Source organism: Phyllostomus discolor, chromosome 1 (genome assembly GCF_004126475.2).
Source record: "Phyllostomus discolor isolate MPI-MPIP mPhyDis1 chromosome 1, mPhyDis1.pri.v3, whole genome shotgun sequence".
In the NCBI taxonomy this organism is placed as follows: Eukaryota; Metazoa; Chordata; class Mammalia; order Chiroptera; family Phyllostomidae; genus Phyllostomus; species Phyllostomus discolor.
In genome coordinates this window covers 166340422-166361260 of record NC_040903.2, presented here as the reverse complement: position 1 = coordinate 166361260, position 20839 = coordinate 166340422, and the positions used below count along the sequence as shown (strand labels likewise).

At 39.8% G+C, this 20839-nt stretch overlaps 1 protein-coding gene across 1 annotated transcript in view; it reads left to right on the top strand.

Moving 5' to 3' along the window:
• Window positions 1-20525, top strand: part of DNAAF4 (dynein axonemal assembly factor 4) — a 39584-nt gene extending 19059 nt beyond the window's left edge. Inside the window, 4 exon segments of the mRNA XM_028507244.2 lie at window positions 14770-14923; window positions 15982-16072; window positions 16075-16086; window positions 18136-20525. Of these exon segments, the coding sequence (XP_028363045.1) occupies window positions 14770-14923; window positions 15982-16072; window positions 16075-16086; window positions 18136-18245 (367 nt within the window). The 3' untranslated portion in view covers window positions 18246-20525.
• The last annotated feature ends 314 nt before the right edge of the window (window positions 20526-20839 follow it).

Below are 20839 nucleotides of genomic sequence, written 5' to 3'. Positions count from 1 at the left end.
AATACAGTTTTCTCCTTTTTAATCCCAATCCTTTCCTCCCTCCCACCCTCCCCACTTCCCTCCCATTACCACCCTCCCCTTAGTTTATGACCATGTGCCCTTTAAGTTTGTTCCTGTGAGCCCTTCCCACTGACCCCTTAAATTCCCTCTTCTCTCCCCTCCCGTCACCGTGAGCCTGTCCTCTATTTCAGTGTCTTTGGTTATATTTTGCTTGCTTCTTTGTTTTGTTATTTAGGTTCCTGTTAAAGGTGAGATCATATGGTATTTGTCCTTCACTGCCTGGCTTGTTTCGCTGTTTATTTTGCTTTTTAGATTCAATTGTTGATAGATATGTATTTATTGCCATTTTACTGTTCATAGTTTTGATAATCTTCTTACAGAAGACACTTAACATTTCATATTATACTGGTTGGGAATAATGAACTCCTTTAGCTTTTCTTGTCTGGGAATCTCTTTATCTGTCCTTCGATTCTAAATGATAGCTTTGCTGAGTAAACTTGGTGGCAGGCCCTTGGTTTTCATCACTTTGAATATTTGTCACCAATTCCATCTAGCCTGCCAAGTTCCTTTTGAGAAATCAGCTGACAGTCTATTTTTTTTAAGATTTTCTTTATTTATTTCTAGAGAGAGAGGGAGGGAGAAGGAGAGGGAGAAAAACATCCATGTGTGGTTGCCTCTTGCATGCCCCTAACTGGGGACCTGGCCTCCAACCCAGGCATGTGCCATGAATGGGAATCAAACAGACCCTTTTGTTCACAGGCCAGCACTCAGTCCACTGAGCCACACCAGCCAGGGTCAGCTGACAGTTTTATGGGAGCTCTCTTGTAGGTAACTAACTGCTTTTCTCTTGCCGCTTTTAAGATTCTCTTTTTGTATCTAACCTTTGACATTTTAATTGTATTGTGTCTTGGTGTGGGCCTTTTTGGGTTCACCTCGTTTGGGACTCTCTGTGCTTCCTGGACTTATAGGTCTATTTCCTTCACCAAATGAGGGAAGTTTTCTGTCATTATTTTTTCACACAGATTTATAGTTTCTTTTCTTTCTTCTCCTTCTGGCACCCCTGTGATGCCGATGTTGGTACACTTGAAGTTGATCCAGAGACTGTTTATACTATTCTCCTTTTTTGGATTCTTTTACCTTTTTGTTGTCCTTTTTGCTTCCTTATGTTCCATATCATTGATTTGATTCTCAGCTTCATCCACTCTACTGTTGTTTCCCTGTAAATTGTTCCTTATTTCAATTAACGTAATTTTAATTTCTATCAGGGTCATTTTATGCTGCTAAGGTCCTTACTAAGTTCCTTGAGCATCCTTATAACCATTGTTTTGAACTCTACATCTGATAGATTGCTTCTCTCGATTTTGTTTAGCTCTTTTTCTGGAGTTTTGATCTGTTCTTTCATTTGGGCCATGTTTCTTTGTCTCTTCATTTTGGCAGCCTCCCTGTGTTTGTTTCTATGTATTAGGTAGAGCTGCTTTGACTCTGTGTCTTGGTAGTGTGGCCTAATGTAGTAGGTGTCCTGTAGGGTCCTGTGGCACAGCTTTCCTTATCAGCCCAGCTGGGCACTCAAGGGTCACCCTCCGAGTAAGCTGAGTACACCCTCATCCTGCAGCCGAGCTTTGATTGCTGTTGGCTGGTAAAATGGAGGTATTTACCCAGGCCAGTCAGCTGCAAGGACTGGCTATGACCACTTACCAGCAATATCTGCTCTCCGTTGAGGATCAGTTGTGCAAGAGCAGGGTGGTATTGCTCCAGCATGGTCTGTAGCTGTCCACTGGGTACGGAGGCTTTGGGGCTTCCCAGGTGGTATAGGCCAAGGTCTGCCTCCACCTGTGTTTTGCCCAGAGCCACCCTGCCTGAGCTATAAAGTAATCTGAGATGGCTGTGAGATGGCTGCTGCTTGTGCTGGGCTTGGAGATTCCCAGGTGAAGCCAAGTTGTGCATTTAGAATGGTTGTTGCTGGTGCTGGGCCTATGGCTACTTAGCAAGAGTTCAGGGGTCAGGGACTCACTGAAGCTGGCTGTTGCTCTTTTGAGAGAATTAAGTTATGAAGCATGAGCCAAGACCAATCATTCATATGGAAAAGCAGCTTGTGTGGGCCAGTAAGTTGGATGAGACAGAGTCCCTGGGGTCTTCAGGGTGGGCAAATAGTGTTAGCCAGTTTGATGGAGTCTCAGATATGGTACCAGCCTGCTGGCTCTGTGGCTCTGTAGAGCAAGGGTTCAGTAAAGGGACAATGGCCTCTGACCTCCTTTCTGTTCCTTAGCTCTAGCCTGGATGCTAGACACTTCAGATTCTTCTTATATGCCACTGGTGCCTTTTAAGCTGCTGCCCAGGTGCTATTGGGAAAGAGCTGCACCTCCAGCTCTCACCATGATGCAGGACGATTCAGTTTCTCCCTGTATGTTTCTGATGCCTTTCAATCTGCTGCCCCCATTGCTGGAGCTCAGATGGAGTGCGTCTGAGTAAGTCTATGTGCAGGCCCTTTAAGAGGGACTGCCTTGGACTCTAGTAGTTCCTGTCTTCCACCTGTCTCAGTCTCCACTGGTTACTTTTTTAAAGGTTTTTTAAAATTTATTTATTTTCAAAGAAAGGGGAAGGGAGGGAGAAAGAGAAGGAGAGAAACATCAGTGTGTGAGAGAAATACAGATCGGGCACCTCTCACACGCCCCCAGCCAGGGACCTGGCCTACAGCCCAGGCATGTGCCTTGACCAGAAATCGAACTGGCAACCTTTTGGCTTGTGGGATGATGCCCTACACGCTGAACACCAGTCAGGGTGGATAGTATTCTTTATTCTCATTTTTCAAATGCAGAAACAAGGGCTAGAATGGTTAATAAACTAAGCTAAGGTGGTGGTTAATAAGATGAACCAAGATTCAATCCCAGGTCAATATGATTGTGAAGCTTGTATTCCAGCCACTGTTGCATACCTCTCAGAGATTAATGAAATCTTCTTCCCATCCTTTTATTTCAATTGATTAACCACAGCCCAGGTGGTGTGCTATGCATCCTTTCAGCATGAGAGTGCTGGAGTGTGCATGGCAGAGTGGGCTGTCCTCTTGGATTAGCTACTTTCCTGTAGAAAAAGTTGACAAATTAATCTGAAGTAGGCAGAGATACTTTATTTTCTGAGATTAGAGGGAAGAAAGTGAAGACAAGGTAAGTTTCTAACAAGAAAAATTGCTTAGTGGGTACTGTTGAGGGCTGTGCTTGGTAGGAAACATGAATTTAGAGAGATGTCAGTCAGTACCACTGTATGATTTACCTCCTATAGTGTTTAGTCTTGGGCTTAAGAGTAGATCATTGAGTACAAGTTGAACTTTTGACTGACAGGAACATCGGGAGACTAGTAGTGCAAGGAACCAGATTACTCATGGGAGAAATAACTCAGATGTTTAGCCGTGTAGCCCAGGCTGGTTTAGAAAGGAAGAGATGTCATGAGGGGCTCAGTGGCCTGAGAAAAGGGAGCAATTACAAGAGCAGAGGGCTCTGTGAGTTGAAGAAGTAGTTTAAAGGGAAGGTTGGCAGAATAGAAAGTTCAGGTCAGTGGCTGGGATTCCAGAGTTTGATGGTCCTGAGGCAGTGTAGTTCAGCTGATGACAAAATCCAAGGTGTGGCCCTGGCAGTTGGTAGCAAAAATAGAGTTGAAGGGAAGGCAATTTGAGTTAAGGACTTTTAGGTATTTCAAGGCTAAATTGATTAAGGGGTCATATAGATAAGCCTTAGAACCTTCTGGAATTATAGAAGGAGTTGGGTTGGAGACAGATACTGGGAGCCAAGTTTCAAAGCCCTCAATAAATAAAAAGGAGTGATTTAAAGAGCCAGTAAATGCCAGTGACCTGAAGACTATAGGCTAAAGATGTCAGGGGTGTCAAAGGATGATGACTTTTATGTAAAGGGGAGAGCTACTGCTAAGTGAGTCTGGAGAGTGCCAATGCCTGCTGTCCCAGTTCCTTACATGGGGTGATGAGTGTCTGGTGAGGCTCCGTGTAGAGGGAGTAGAAATAGCACTGCCCTCAAGGTAGAGCCAGGTTTATTTTAGAAAGCATTCTGTGGAAGATTTGTGGGTATAGGGAAGGGTTGGGATGGGAGGTGGAGTCAATTAAGGCAGAAACAGGAGTAAGAAAGTGCAAAAGAGGTGGCAGGGATGAGAGTAGAAAAGGCTAGTGAATAAGGACTTTAACTTGAGGACAAGGGAGAAGCATGCCTTTTGATCAGTGCCCAAAGATAACAACATGGTTAGACAGTCCTTTGGTACAAGGTGTTTTGGTGCTGGGACTGGCTAAAGGTCCTAGGCAGTGTTGGTCTGATCTTATTTCTTTAAAAAATCTTTTTTATTGTATTTTTTTCATTTCCACTTATTCCCCTTATACCCACTACCCCTGCCCGCCCAATCATCAGACTGTTGACCATGTCCATGAGTCCTTTTTTATCTTATTTCTAATATATACTAATGGTGTAATTTGGATTTAAGAGTGGAAAGGGCAGATAAGATCAGTGAGCCAGGGCTGAAATTTCGACTGATAAGTATAGCAAAAGACGTGTGTGTGTGTGTGTGTGTGTGTGTGTGTGTGTAAATAAATAAATATAAAATTGACTGCTGATGAGAGCAATCAATAGGCAACAATCTATTTCAGAAGTGTACTTCGTGGCAGGCAGCTATGACTGGTAGATTGTAATTACTTGAGTTCCTTTTGTTTTTGTACCTTGTTGCCTTACAGTCTTCAATTAAGTAGAAAAAGAAGGAGGAGCAAAATAAGAGGAGAAGAGAGTTAAAAATGAGGAGAGATGGAAGAAAACTTAGTAACTAATGACAGCCAGGGAAACAGTGAAGCACAGTTAATCATAATGCCAAGTAGAAACAGATAAAAGGAAAGAATTGTTAGAGAGAAATGTATCCTCTCTAGCAATGTAATGCAGTATAAAAGATAGAAACAGACATAATAGAACTGATTCAGAAGGAAGGTGGTTGAACTTAAGGCAAAGCATGAAACACTTTCTTCTCCAGAGGCTTTGTTTTATGGTAGCCCTCTCTATTTAAACAGGCAAAACGCCGTCTTATTGTACTACCCTTTCAGAGAAGGGTGTGCCTTTCAAAAGAGCAGTAATTTGAGGAAACTGTTTAGGGGATTATGTGTATTCAAAACGAAGCTTGTAGAAAAAGCCACAGAATGTTTTTATTTTCTTTACCCAGCTTTCTATTGCTGTGTCTTAGTTTTAAATGTCAAATCTACCTTTTAGGAAAATATCTAATCTTATGTAATTTTATTTGCTCATGAAAGCATTTTAGCTTTTCCATTAACATGTGCCAGGTAGATTTTTACTGAGAACATCTCACATAAAATAGAGTCCAGGTGCTCTTATTTAGACATGCAGGGTGTGATGTTATTTAACAGTCTGCATTATTCAGAATCTGAAAATGACTTAATTGCTAACCTTCAAGACATTTGTAATCATCTAAGGTATGGAGATCATCGTTCTGTCCCACTGACATCAATCTGTGTGTGATTTTTAGCATGTTTTTTTGAACTAACCCTGTCTTAACCCCAGATTTTAAGTCCCTTCTTTCCCCACACTAGGTCCACTGGAATCACACCTGCATACCTCACCCTCCATAGCAAATTCTGATGTTAGATAGGAGGGAATTAAGGGTCTATATAATTGTGCAAATTAGCACCCAGCATTGTAGTACTTACTGTTGCTACATAAGATCACCTGCCCTAATTCTAGTGTATGAATTTTCTTTTTATTCTCTTAGCCAAGTACAGATTTTGTAGCCTGACTGATACTCCAGTCCTTCTAAGAGTGAGGCTCTGGGCGGGGGGGGGGGGGGGGGGGGGGGGTGGAGGTGGAAGAGGGTATGGGGGGTGATAAATGGTGATGGGAAAAGAATGGGTACATTAAAAAAAAGAGAGAGTATGAGGCTCTGGCCCTGGTGGGGTGGCTCTGTTGGTTGGAGCATCGTCCCATACACCAAAAGGTTGCGGATTCAATTCCCTGTTAGGGCACATGCCTAGGCTGTGGGCTTAATCCCTGGTTGGGGCACATGCAGGAGACAACCAATCAATATTTTCTCTCACATCGATGTTTCTCTCTCTCAAGCCAATGAACATATCCTCAGGTGATGATTTAAAAAAAAAAAGAGTAAGGCTACACTTTGCTTTTGCTTTTCCTCTTGCTGACCAAGTTAATTTGCTGACAGACTAACCTAGTACCAATTGGTCTGAATTTCTGGATGCTTGCTATTTCTGAATTTTCTGTAGATGTATTCTGTCTTGCTGTCTGGATGTCCTTTTACTTCATGTTAGATTTTTAAGAAATTAAATCTATAGGGTAACATTGGTTAATAACATTATACAATTTTCAGGTGGACGACATTATAATTTGACATCTGTGTACTCTTTTGTGTGCTCACCACCGAAAGTCTAGTTTCTCTCATGTTGGGCTTTTTTCTTTTTCAGTTTTTTTTTTGGGGGGGTGGGGGCTGATATATTTTCTTTTTAAGATTTTATTTATTTGTTTTAGAGACAAAGGAAGGGAGAAAGAGAGGGAAAGAAACATCAATGTGTGGTTGCCTCTCACACACCCCCTACTGGGTACCTGGCCTGCAACCCAGGTATGTGCCCTGACTGGGAATTGAACTGGTGACCCTTTGGTTCGCAGGCCAGCACTCAGTCCACTGAGCCACACCAGCCAGGGCTCATGTTGGGCTTTTTGATGCTGATTGCTGACCAACTGTTACTATATTCTCCCAACATGGCATACAGTTCTACTTGCCAAATTGATTTCCTTTGAATAATTTGGTCTGGGTCCATGCCCTGGCAAGAACTATAATGGATTGGCTACCACACTTTAATGGACGCTGGGAAATGTCAGGAGACTCATGGGTCAGAGACAAAGGACTTTGTTATTTAAGACACAGCAAGCAGCATGAGCTTCCTGCATGTTGGTTCCCTTTGCCCTTCAAGTCCCACAGGGCCATTTCACAGGTGGGCCCAGGTGGACGCTGTACACACAGTAGGTTTGCACTATAGCTGAGAAGGCTGAGCTTAAGGAACATTATTTTTATAACATTGTAAGCAAATCTGTACAAACTTTGCCTCACAGGCAGATATTGTCTTTATTATACAGAGCAGCAAACAAATCTGCTTTGTCCTGTGGGAGGCACTCTTTATCTTTCAAGGTTGCATGCTATACAAACATCTCTCTCTCTCTCTCTCTTTTTTTTTTTTTTTTTTTTTATAGAGAGAGGGAAGGGAGGGAGAAAGAAAGAGAGAAACATCAATGTACAGTTGCTGGGGGCCGTGGCCTGCAACCCAGGCATGTGCCCTGATTGGGAATCGAACCTGCGACACTTTGGTTCGCAGCCCGTACTCAATCCACTGAGCTTCACCAGCCAGGTATACAAACATCTTTGAAAAGATAGTCCTGAACAAAACCTGTCAATGGCTCTGACATAAGAAATGCAGGAGACCCTTGGAGAACTGTCTCCCAACAGCCCCTTGTATCTGCCTACTTTTAATACATATCTGCTGAATCTGCCTTGCTTGGCTTCATTTTAAAAACTCTGTTTATGGAGAAAAGATAGGTTTCTCATGCTGCTACCTTCTGTCTGACTTAAGGAACTTTAGATCTGTATTCTAAGATAACTTCTTTGAAGTAATTATAATTTTGTTCAGTTGCTTGTTTGTATGTATTTTACAGCTCCTGATATTCTGTTGCAGTGCATCTATTATGGCCTGACTTAGTATGCAGTATCCTTTTCCTCCTTCCATCCTGAGTGCTAAATTTGTAATGGTTGGTGCTCTAAGACAAACTGGTACCAACTTTAGAAGCTCTTGAGATACCCAAGAATATTTTATACCCAGACAAGAGCTGAAGGAGACAAGGACTTTCAAAGTCCTTTGAGGGGCAGTGGGTGCATCAGTCCCTGTTGCCCACAAAGCAGAGCTGTTCTGTCTTCTTGAAGAATGTGTTGCTCCCTGCCCCCGTCCCAGTTTTCTAAGCCCAGCTGCTTTGGATTTTTCTTTCTTTCCACTTCACTTCTTTCTTATCATTCCTGCCTCTTGTTGCTTTTCCCACACTCAACTCTTGTACAAAATGTTTGACCCCTTTGGCCATTGCCAGTTAGAATGTTTCTTAATTTCTTTTTTTTAATATTCTTTTTTTTTAAGATTTTATTTACTTATTTATTTATTAGGGAGGGAAGGGAAGGGGGGAGAGAGAGAGAGAGAGAGAGAGGGAGAGAGAGAGAGAGAAACATCAATGTGTGGTTGCTGGGGGTTATGGCCTGCAACCCAGGAATGTACTCTGGCTGGGAATCGAACCTGGGACACTTTAGTTCCCAGCCCGCGCTCAATCCACTGAGCTACGCCAGCCAGGGCAGAATGTTTCTTTCTTTACAAAGGCAAACCAATCAGTCATCCTAAAAATGAGAGGAGTTTGCAATTGTCTTTGTCTCTTGAGTACAATAAGCACTAGATATATGTTTAATGAATGAGGACTTTTGCATAACTCTTTTCACTAGCATTCCCTTATTTGGGGCTTCTGGGTAGAGTTAATAGTTATTAGCTTCTCTGTTTAAATTTGATGTTCAATGCTTACTGCTTCTTAGAGATTTAATTTTTTTCCATTTTCTTTTAAAATTTGGTTATTTCTGAGTTCAGACTGTTTTTGGTTGTTTGTAGTGGTATTGAATTTTAGTGAATATAATGTTCATATGGATTTATATTTTAATATATATGTAAACATTAAAAATTGTAAAACTTCATAATTCTTGCTATTATGCATCCTACAGTGATATTTTAAAAATGCTGTTCATTGTAGCTCTTGCATTTGAACCTGGGAGAATTATTCTGAAAAAACTGTTGTATTATAAAATTGTAAACTTGTATTAAAGATGAAAGTGGAACTGTTCTTCAAATGAATATATTACTATAAGGTTTGTACAGATATATAGATCAATGGAATAGATAGTCCAGAAATAACCCTCACATACTATATGGTCAAATGATTTTTGAAAAGGGTGCTAACATTATTCAGTGGAGAAAGGACAGCCTTTTCAACAAATGGTGATGGGGAAAACTGGATATCCACATGCCAAAGAATGAAGTTTGACTCTTACCTAACATCATATACAAAATTAACTCAAAATAGATTAAAAAAGCTAAACATAAGAGCTAAAACTACAAAATTCTTAGAAGAAAACACATGGTTCTGCATGATACTGGATTTGGCGATATTTCTTAGATGTGATACCAAAAGCACAGGAGATTTAAAAAAAATAGCTAAGTTATAGTGCACCAAATTAAGAACTTTTGCTCTGGTTGGTGTGGCTCAGTGGATTGAGTGCTGGCCCACAAACCAAAGGGTCACCAGTTGGATTCCTAGTCAGGGCACATGCCTGGGTTGCAGGCCAGTTTCCCAGTTGGGGGCACGTGGGAGACAACCACACATTGATGTTTCTCTCCCTCTCTTTCTCTCTCCCTCTCCGTCTCTAAAAATAAATAAATAAAATCTTCAAAAAAAATTAAGAACTTTTGTACATCAAGAACACTATTGCCGGGGACTTCCGGCAAGATGGAGGCTTAGGTGGACGCACTGTACCTCCACACACAACTAAGATTAGAACAACAACAATTTAAAGCCAGAATAACACCAAGAACTGACAGAGGATTTATCTGAATGGAAGTCGGACAGCCAAGAAGTTAAAGTAGACCCGTTCATCCACACCAGTAGGAGGGGCTGAGAGGAGGAGCGGGTACGGGTCGGGGCGTGCGGAGATCGGGAGAACTAGGCGTGTGAGGCAACCAGGAGCGCGTAAGCCTTCCGGGACGCACAAGATCGCAGCGTAGACCCTGAGTACACAAGCAGCAGCTGGTGGACCCAGTGAGGTGGCGTTGTGGACCAGGGCAGAGCGCGCAACCAAGGATCCCAGGGAAGGGACTGAGGGCCCAAGGAGAACGGAGCTACCGCCATTGTTCCCTCATGCCCCCGCCCCCGCCCCCACATACAACATCACAATCTAGTGACTGGGGTGCCCAGCCCAGGTGAACACCTAAGGCTCCACCCCTCACCGTAACAAGAGTGACCAGACCAAAACAAAAACAAAAACAAAAAAAAAAAGGAAAGAGAGAGAGATATGTCTCAACAGACCAACAGATCAGTCCCCCAGGACTCATCCTTTTGAGCGACCAAGAAATAGCCAATCTATCAGATGCGCAGTTCAAAACACTGGTGATCAGGAAGCTCATAGAATTGGTTGATTTTGGGCACAAATTACATGAAAAAATGCAGGTTACCATAAAGGAAATGAAGGAAAATGCACAGGGAACCAATAGTGAAGGGAAGGAAACTGGGACTCAAAACAATAGAGTGGACCAGAAGGAAGCAAGAAACAACCAAGCAGGAAAGCATGAAGAAATAAGAATTCAAAAAAAATGAGGAGAAGCTTAGGAACCTCCAGGACATCTTTAAGCGTTCCAACATCCAAATTATAGGGGTACCAGAAAGGGAAGAGGAAAAGCAACAGATTGAGCATGTATTTGAACAAATAATAAGGGAGAACTTCCCCATTCTGGCAAAGGAGTAGACTTCCAGGAAATCCAGGAAGCTCAGAGAGCCCCAAAGAAGTTGGACCTAAGAAGAAACACACCAAGGCACATCATAATTACACTAGCCAAGGTAAAAATGAAGGAGAGAATCCTAGAAGCAGCAAGAGATAAGGGGGCAGTAATCTACAAAGGAGTTCCCATCAGACTGTCAGCTGATTTCTCAAGAGACCTTACAGGCAAGAAGGGGCTGGAAAGAAATATTCCAAGTCATGAAAGACAAGGACCTACATCCCAGATTGCTCTATCCAGCAAAGCCCTCATTTAGAATGGAAGGGCAGATAAAGTGCTTCTCAGATAAGGTCAAGTTAAAGGAGTTCATCATCACCAAGCCCTTATTTTATGAAATGTTAAAGGGACTTATCTAAGAAAAGAAGATAAAGAAAAAACATGTATAATAAAAGGACAGCAAACTCACAATTATTAACAACCACTCACAATTATTAACAACCACAAAGAAAACCAAAAGAAGCTAAGCAAACAACTAGAACAGGAACAGAACCACAGAAATGGAGATCACATGGAGGGTTAGCAACAGGGGAGTGGGAGGAGGAGAGATGGGGGAAAGGTACAGAGAATAAGTAGCATAGATTGTAGGTAGGAAATAGACAGGGAGAGGGTAAGAATAGTATGAGAAATGTAGAAGCTGAAGAACTTATAAGTATGACACATAGACATGACTAAAGGGGGGGATATGGGTGGGAGAGGGTGTACAGGGTGGAGGGGGAGTGAAGGGGGGAAATGGGACAACTGTAATAGCATAATCAATAAAATATATTAAAAAAAAACACTATTGCCCTGACTGGTATAACTCAGTTGGTTGGGCGTTTGTCCCACAAAGTAAAGGTCGCCAGTTCAGTCCCTTGTTCAGGGCACATGCCTGGATTGTGGTTCAGTCCCCCGATGGGGCATGTCTGAGAGGTAACTGATTGATGTTTCCTTCTTACATCAATGTTTCTCTCCTTTTAGCTCTCCCTCTCATCCCCTATATCTAAAAATAAATAAATAAATAAAATCTTTTTAAAAAGGAACACTATCAACAGTGAAAAGAAAAACCCATAGAATAGAGAAAATATTTGCAAATCATATATCTGGTAAATAATATATCTAGACTATGCATATATATAAAGAACTTCTACAACTCAACAGCAAAAGATAATGTATCCCTATATTTATTAACATGGAAAGATGGTCATATGGTTGAATTTTTAAAAATGTTCCAAAATAGCAATCTATAGTATTGAGGAGGAAAAGTGGAGCAATATAGATAAGGGAGAGCGCAATTCAGGGAAAGAGAGACTGGTGGCTTTTTAAGAGGAAATCTTTTTTTAAGGGTAGATACTTTTGGTCAGTAAGATGGGAAAGGAGGTGAACAAGAGATTTCTGGGAAAGGATTTCTTGCTCATAAGGATCATATTCAGAATATACTGTCTTATTTTCTTCTAATGATTATTGTGCCTGAATGTGGCACCTTGTACTATGCAGCCATTTTGCACCCATGAGGAAAACCAGCCCTAGGATGCAGCTCAGTACAATAGAATGGAGAAATGGATGGAACCTGGGTTTTTGATAACATCTTTGATGTGCTGGTTGTATTGGGCATGTACTTTCCCTCTGGACTTTTTAAATCAGGGGTGTCAAACTCATTTTCACGGGCAGCCACATCAGCCTGTGGTTGCCTTCAAATGGCTGAATGTAACTTTAGGATTGTATAAATGTAACTACTCCTTAACTACGGGCAAAGAGGTCCCATGCTGCCGCTGGGTGGAAACAAGGTGCTGGGCCAGATAAAACAAGGTGGAGGGCTAGATTTGGCCCCCAGGCCTTGTGTTTGCCACCTGTGTTTTAAATGTAAGATAATTTATTTCCTTACTGACTTAAGCCAATTTGAAATGGGGTTCTGTTACCTGTGGTCACTACCATCCTAGGCTGATCAGAAGCATTTCAGATATGGAAATTGTTGTCACAGATTTAGCTTTCTTAGTTTGTGAAGGTTAATTTAAACTTGAGTCAGACTTAGGTTACATGTCACAGTGGTATCATTTTATCTTTTACTCAGGATTTACTGGTTGCTTTTGTGGGTCTGCTTTTGATGTCATCATATGTAATATTTTAGAACTGTAAAGTATGCACAATTGACTGGCAATGAATACAAAGTTTTATATGGCACTTTGTGGGGGGTGCTCCGCCTGCATGATCCCCACCCCCCACTCCCAGCCGCCACGGATGAGAATAAGTCTATTAAGACATGATCTGCTTGGGGAGGAAAGGTGGCTGATCTCTCACAGGAGAAGGACCAAGAGCCTTTTCCTCAACGGCTTTTATTGGGTTCATTTACACAGGAATTCAGATAAAGCTCATTACTCATTGTTGGGAAGTAAGGATCAAATAACAAGGAACTCTGAGGACCTATTTTGAGTCAGGGTCAGATAGCTAAAGAGCTATAAAAAACTTTAAGGAACAAACTTACTTCATCCTTGGACTCTTATCATTCAATTGAGAGCATTCTAAACAAAGCAGGTTTCACAGGACTTTACATATTCTTTCTTAGGCCTGATCACCAGGGGAACCCTCCCTTTCCAGCATAGGGTGGCACCACCCTGTCAATGTTTCAGGCTTAGGTGGAGCAAGGGAACTAAGGCAGCCAAGAGACTAGGAGATTTTCTTGCAGACAGTGAGGACTCAGGCTATGTCAAAGCGAGGGGTGAGGGTCCATCACCCCCTTTTGCTGTAGCCCCCAAAGTCCTTCCTTGGGGGCCTCTCACATGATCGTGCCTGTCTTAGGTCGTTGCCCCCTTGGGGAACCCTACCCATCATTGGCTAACCGACCCAGCATTTGGGGGCCAGTCAGGGTGAAGTAGAAGGAGCAGAAGTGGCACTCCTGCCAGGGAGATAAGCTTTTGTCTTCTTGCTGGCTTACAGTCCAAGGTCGTTCCCTCAGCCTTAGCCTTGGTGGGGGTTACAGCTTCTGATACCAGGCAGGGTGGTTCCCAACAGCACTTCTATACTTGGCAAAGTATTTTTCCATTTTCCTTATGTTTATACATTTTTCTTTTTTAAAAAAATATTTTATTTATTTATTTTAGAGAGGGAAGGGAGGGAGAAAGAGAGAGAGAAACGTTAATGTGTGGTTGCTGGGGGTCATGGCCTGCAACCCGGGCATGTACCCTGACTGGGAATCGAACCTGCGACACTTTGGTTTGCAGCCCACACTCAATCCACTGAGCTACGCCAGCCAGGGCTATGTTTATACATTTTTCAAAATTCTGGGAATTGTACCTGAAAAACTAAAAAGAAACATTTTAAATAAATTCTTCAATTATGTACATGTTTATTTTAAGAGAATTTTGGAAGATTTGAGCTGAAAGAGTATATATATTAGGATGCTTTTGTTTGCCAGTAACCAAGAAAAGCCAATTTAAACTGGATTTATGTTAAACGGAATTTATTGGCCAATATAACTAAAAAGCTAAAGCTGTATTGTATTTTAGGTAAAGCTTGATCCAGCAAAACTTGTATCACCAAGGACTGTTTCCTTCCACCTTTTTATTCTTTTCATAATTCCATGGTATCAGCTTTATTCTAGTATTTGCTCCTCCCATGGAGTTAAACAATTTAGGCTGTGTGCTTTCTTCACTTATATCCAGCAGGGGGAGTTTTTCCAATTTTTCATTCTCTAACTGTGCATTCTTAATGCAATTTTGGTCATAAGCCTATCCCTGAGTCAATCATCCTAGCAAAACCTGGGATGGTGTTGCTCAGTGGAATTGAGCACTGGCCTGCGAAATGAAAGGTCACTGATTCAGTTCCTAGTCAGAGCACATGCCTGAGTTACCAGCCAGGTCCCCAGTTGCAGGCCTGCAAGAGGCAACTGATGGATGTTTCTTTCCCTTTCTCTTTCTCCCTCCCTCCCTTCTCTCTAAAACATAATAAAATCTTTAAAAAAAATGTAGCAAGGAGAATGAAATATGTCTACTGGCTTAAACTACTGATGTCTCCCTCGGAGGTAGGGCAAGTTCATGTGGATTACATGCTGATGTATGTGGAGTCAGTGCTAGCCTACAACCCCAGTGTACAGGGAATAGAAAATATCCTTAGATATTATTTCTGTGTTTCTGTTTCAATGTTATATATTTTTTCTGTTTTTGTCTCATTAGCAAATTGTTTGCAACAGAAAACTATTTGGCAGCTATTAATGCATACAACTTAGCCATAAGACTGAATAATAAGATTCCACTATTGTATCTGAATCGGGCTGCTTGCCATCTAAAACTAAAAAACTTACACAAGGCCATTGAAGATTCTTCTAAGGTATATATATCCATTTATTTATATATGGTACTTTAAAATTGTTATCCTCCTATTTATTGGTTTAAATGATGCCCTTACCTTTATATGTTAATAAATAATTGAAGATTATTTAAATAATAAAAGATTTTAGGAATCATCTTGCTTATTATATCTTTTTTTCTGAAATGAAAGATTTTTTTTTTCATGGACAAGGAAACTGGTGTTTCTTGAGATTGGAAGTTAGAAAGTTTTCTATCAATTGCTACTATATTGCCTTGGTATATCAGTTGTAATTCACATGGAAATGAGTAAATTGTTGCCAGTTTGTGCTCACCTTTTTCCTTATTAAAATTTTGCACACATAATGCAAAGTAGAAGGAAGAACACTTGATATCACTACCACCCACACAGGAAAAGGCTATCTCAATAATTTTTTTCCATTCTCAGAATAACTTAGTATATCCTAATTTTCATTACAAATATCATGTCATTATTTTAAACTGCTAGTGTTTTCTTTTTTTCATATCAAAGTAACTTGTTTTAAGGGAAAATCACATGCTAAATCTTTTATGTGACTCCTTGAGATAAAAGATGTAGAGGAAACAACTAAGTCCTCATACTTTGATCTTATTTAGCTATTAAACAAGAGATAATTTTTTATGTAGTTTTCCTTTTGCTAGTACAATTTTGTTATAAACATATTTATTGAATAGATTAATAAACTGAATCATCTAATGTGAATATAAAAACCACAAATTCTATTTAATCATTCTTGCTAGTAAGGGTAAATCTTTAGAGGTTTCAAAGGATAAATCATAACTTTGGGGGAGAAGGGTATGAACGATTGAATAATTCCTTACTTTTTTTAATATAAATATATGTATTTAAATTCGTGTGCTAGCTAAGCCAAATTTTGGGTGGGTGAGGGTTTGATGCTTATTTTCTTTCTTAACTTTACTTTTTATTTATTTTTCCATCACCATTTGAGGCTTGTTTTAAAGTTAAGGCTTTTACCATGTTTTTGTTCGAGTTTAAATCAGAATGTTGTATCTTTCCCCTACTGTTTTTTTTTTTGTAAGGCACTAGAATTATTGACACCACCTGTTGCAGACAATGCTAGTGCAAGAATGAAGGCACATGTGCGACGTGGAACAGCATTCTGTCAACTAGAATGTATATAGAAGGTAAGAAAATGATAGAAATGTTTGAGTTCCAAATTATACTCGGAAAAAAATATCATTGGGATTATTTAAGAGCTTACTTTTTAGGACTCCATTATTTTATATTTTTAGCACTTAATTTATTCTTTGTAATTTATCTGACAAAAATGATTTTGAAATAGTTTAAAAATTAATTATTATAGAAGGGAGTTAGAACAAGATGTAATCTTGGAAAGTGCTGTGGTATTAACTTTTCCACATAAAGATGTGTGATAAAGGATATAAATGACTCTCTAAGTGTAATAGAAATTGTTAAGTGATATTCTTTGGACATACACACACACGCTCAGAAATCTAGCACAATGTGTGATCATTGCTTATATTTGTAACACTGTACCAAGGTTTATAACCAAGCCCCATGTGTACAGAAGCCATAGCACTTATTTAACTGTTATTGTTTTATATTTCTAATGTATTCAGGCAGTATTTATGATTAGCTACTCATGCTTGCCCCCAGGGCAAAATATTGTAGTAGCCAGAGTTTTATCTTCAATTGTCCGTCTCCCATACCTCTCTCCCGGATGCCTATTTAGCTTCCCTGCATTCAAGGCCTAATGGGCTCTAGTCTTTAAAAGTTTTATTATGTCTTCATTTTTCAAACTTGTTTCTGCATTTTTAGAAGATTTTCCTAACCAAAACATTGAAATTAGGTATATATGTCCCATTTTTTTTTAGTGCCTTAATCTAGCTTCATGTAGATAAAAATACCAAGATAGGAATGAAACATTGTAATACTATCTTTACAAATTATAATAGCATTAGACTTTTTTGAGCTAAAGATGAGAAAATGAAGGGTTGGAGAAGATAAGTGATTTCTCTGAAGTGGCATGGCAAATCAATAGCACTTAAGAACTCAGTGGAATTGAGCACCAGCTTGTGAACCAAAGAGTGGCTGGTTTGATTCCCAATCAGGGCATATGCCTGCATTGGTGGGCTAGGTCCCCAATAGGGGGCACGTGAGAGGCAACCACACATTGATGCTTCTCTTCCTCTCTTTCTCCCTCCCTTCTCTTCTTTCCAAAATAAAATAAATAAATAAAAAATCTTTAAGCCCTGGCTGGCGTAGCTCAGTGGATTAAGCACGGGCTGCGAACCAAAGTGTTGTAGGTTCGATTCCCAGTCAGGGTACATGCCTGGGTTGGCAGGCCAGGACCCCTCAGCAACTGCACATTGATGTTTCTCTCTCTCCCACCCTTCCCTCTCTAAAAATAAACAAATAAAATCTTTAAAAAAATCTTTAAATAATAAAAGAGCTTGTTTCCCTTCTTCCAAAGAAATTCTTCCCATTGCCTTATTGGTAAAGATTTAGATTCAGTTTACACACACACACACACACACACACACACACACACACATATGTACATATATATTTTAATATTTTAAACCCTTTATTTATTCATTTTTGGAGATAACGGAAAGGAAGATGAAAGAGAGGGATAGAAATATAGATCGGTTACCTTTCCCACCACCCAAGTTTGGGGTGGTGGGCAGCCCTGGCCAGGAATCATCAGCGAGTTTTTGCTTTGCCTGGATGATGCTGCCCCAGCTGAGCCACACCAGTCATGGCCTCAGTTCATGTGTTTTTACCAAGCCCTCCACAATGCTTTCCTTCTTCACCAATTTTCCTAAAGAAATTCTGTAGCTATGATAACTGCAGAAAAAACCCACAAACTGTAGGTTATGGGTTATATCATTATATGAGTTTTTATTGATTCTGTTCATGCTTTAATGAGTTAAAGCTCTTAGTTTATTTGTTCTTGAATTTAAAATAACTGCTTCTTACTGAATCCTGAATGAAACTCATTATATTTATTCCTGAAATCACTGAAAAATATCTATAGTCTATTAGAGATACTACCCTGTGTGTGATAGCTGGGCCTCTGATTTAAAACCTGGTACGGGTCCTGAACATGTTCTTAGTTGTTATTTTTATTTTTAAAAAGTGTTGTATAGATAATATAAGTAAGTATTTATGAAATATTTTTATTGATCATTATTGTTGTATAAATATAGGCCTACAGGATTATGAAGCTGCACTGAAGATTGATCCATCCAACCAAGTTGTACAAAATGATGCTGAGAAGATTCGGAATATAATTCAAGGAACAGAACTAAAATCTTAATCACTACTAGAAGCAGCTAGGTATTGTAATGAGTATTGTTTTAAGTTTTTCGAAGATAACTGGAGGTATTGGGAATCTTTGTATATATTATGGCTGATTGTGCAGAATCACTTTATTTTAGTGCACTAGTTCTGTAGAGGGAAAGTAGTATAAATCTATAGAAAAATGATATGTTTGAGTTGAATGGCTTCTGAATAAGTAAATCAAAATAAGAATAATCTTATTTAGTTCTTTGCCTCTTTATATTAATATATAATTTAATTACATATTTTTGTTACAAAATTCAGCTTATAACTAACAAAATACTTGTTGGTGTGGTGATTACCAGGACACGTCCTGATTCATTTTTAACAGGGTGGAATCTTAAAATGAAAAGATTATATTTATAAAGTATTTTTGCTTATATCAAATATGCTATATAATTGTCTGAATGCTTGACCCTGGTATAATCAATACTGATGTGTTCATGTAGTTTCCAAGTGCACAGAACTGGTTTTTTTTTCTTTAATGTCTCCACCATTTGTTGTTTGAAGTTAAATCAGTTCAATCTAGTAAAACAACTGTTTGGAAAACCTAATTTTCAATTTCAAACACTACCTAAAGATAAGTTTTCTAGTACCTTCAAGTACACCAGGGGGAAAAAAAGAGCAAAAGGTGAAATGTTAACTTAGAATGTTATGTTATTGACATTGGATTGCACCATTTGTGTTGTATCAGTGTGATGGTGCAAGCTTTAAGCAAAGACAGTACAGCTTCCCTTTTACTTATGGTAGTTGTCACAATTCTCTGATCATGTTGTTACCGCAAAGGGGACCTGGCCCTGAGTGGTTCTGCCAAGGCTGCCGGTAGTGTGTGGGTTCTTGACTTCATGCAGGAAAGATTTCCCAACGAGAGTTCAAGTGCTTTTAGAGGATGTTTATCAAAGCTGGGGACAGAGAAACAAGGAAGGGCCTAGGATTGAAGAAGCAACAGGTGAGGGACTAGGTGGGGAAATAAGCCTAGGTTGGGCTGCTTTGGCTCACTGAAAAGTCAGAGAAAAGGGGACCTTGGGGACAGGATCAGGGGGTTTACCTGGAATGAGCAGTGGCTGCCCACTGCTCCCTGGTTGCAAGCCTCATGGGGGTCCTTTAGAGTTTAGGAGATGCAGGCCTGTGGGGGAAAGAAGAGGGGCAAAGGGCAAAGGAAAGGCACAGTGTGCTCCTGGGAGGGAGAGTGTGCCTCTGGGACCTTCCTTTGGAGGGTTTTAAAGGCTGAGTGTTTATGGGAGGTCTTGGGGAGGATCTCAGTAGAATATTCATCAGCTTTATGCTGATGTACCAAATGAGATTTATTCCCTTAACTTCATCTGGCCTTGGGTGTGGTTGGCAAATAGCACTAATTGGGTTTCTGCTATCTACCACCCATAGTAGGGTGATTTAACATATTTACCCTCTGGTTGGGGAGAAGCATAAACCATTTACTCTTAAGGGTCCTTGGTTACAGAAGATAGGATTTAGGGATTTACTAGATGGCCTTTAAATTACTTGGCCTTTATCTGTCTCAGTTTCCCTCTTCCACTTGTCTTGGTTACTAGCCTGTTGTACAATATTTAGATGATTTTTAGGAAAAAAAAACTTGGAAAAGTTTTTACAGTATTTGATCATCTGATGTCATTCAAGTGGATTATAAAACAGCCTTGGTTTTTTTAAGGCAATATTTTTATGAATGTATAAGAGATCCTAGATCAGCAGTCTTGAAGTTTTAATTCTTGAAGCAACTTTCTGTCTAGTTAGTCCTGATAATCAATCCTTATTCTCTGTCCAGTTTTTCCTTATAATCAATCCTGGTTTGTTTGTTTGCTTGTTTTTATTGTTAAAATAAATGAAGCAAATAAAGGTAGGTCTTCCTGTGTGTCAAACACCATTTTGACATTCAAAATATGTTGACCGACCTAGTTTTTCCTCTGGCTCTTCCTATTACCATCCCAATCAGAAAACAAAAGGTTCCTATTAGCTGGAGGAGGTAGAAGGGAAGTCTTCAGTAGTTATTTATGAATACTTTTGACCCTATCCTCTAAATAAAGTCTTGGTTTAAATGCAACTGGTGCACGTTTGTATTGATGAAATACATGACCTCGTATTGAGCAGTCTCTTATGGTTTCGAAGGGACTTTTGGTTTCCATGGACATGGTGGGTGATAGAGCTGAAGTACTGATAAAGACACTTTTCATTCCCTTTATGATTAAAGCTATGCCTCCCAAATAATTGTGCTATTGTTAAAGCCCGTGAATAAAAAGAAAAAAATTGTTATAGTTTTTTCATATGCCAGTTGTTTGATTAAAATTAATTTCAAATACCCAGTAGATAAAAAATTAAATGTAGCCTTTACATAAATATCAACTGGAGAGATCTTTAATCCCCCACTACTGTGTGATGACCAATGTAAGTTAAGGGGGTCTCAAATGTTGGAAAAATGTTAGTTTCGGGTAATAGCTAATAAGTTTAGTAATCAATATATGTAAAAAGTTATTGTTTCATGAACTGAAGGTAGGACCCACCTTGACACAGATGAAAGAATGCTGCAGCTTTTATCTGGTTAACTTCTCCCTGAATTCC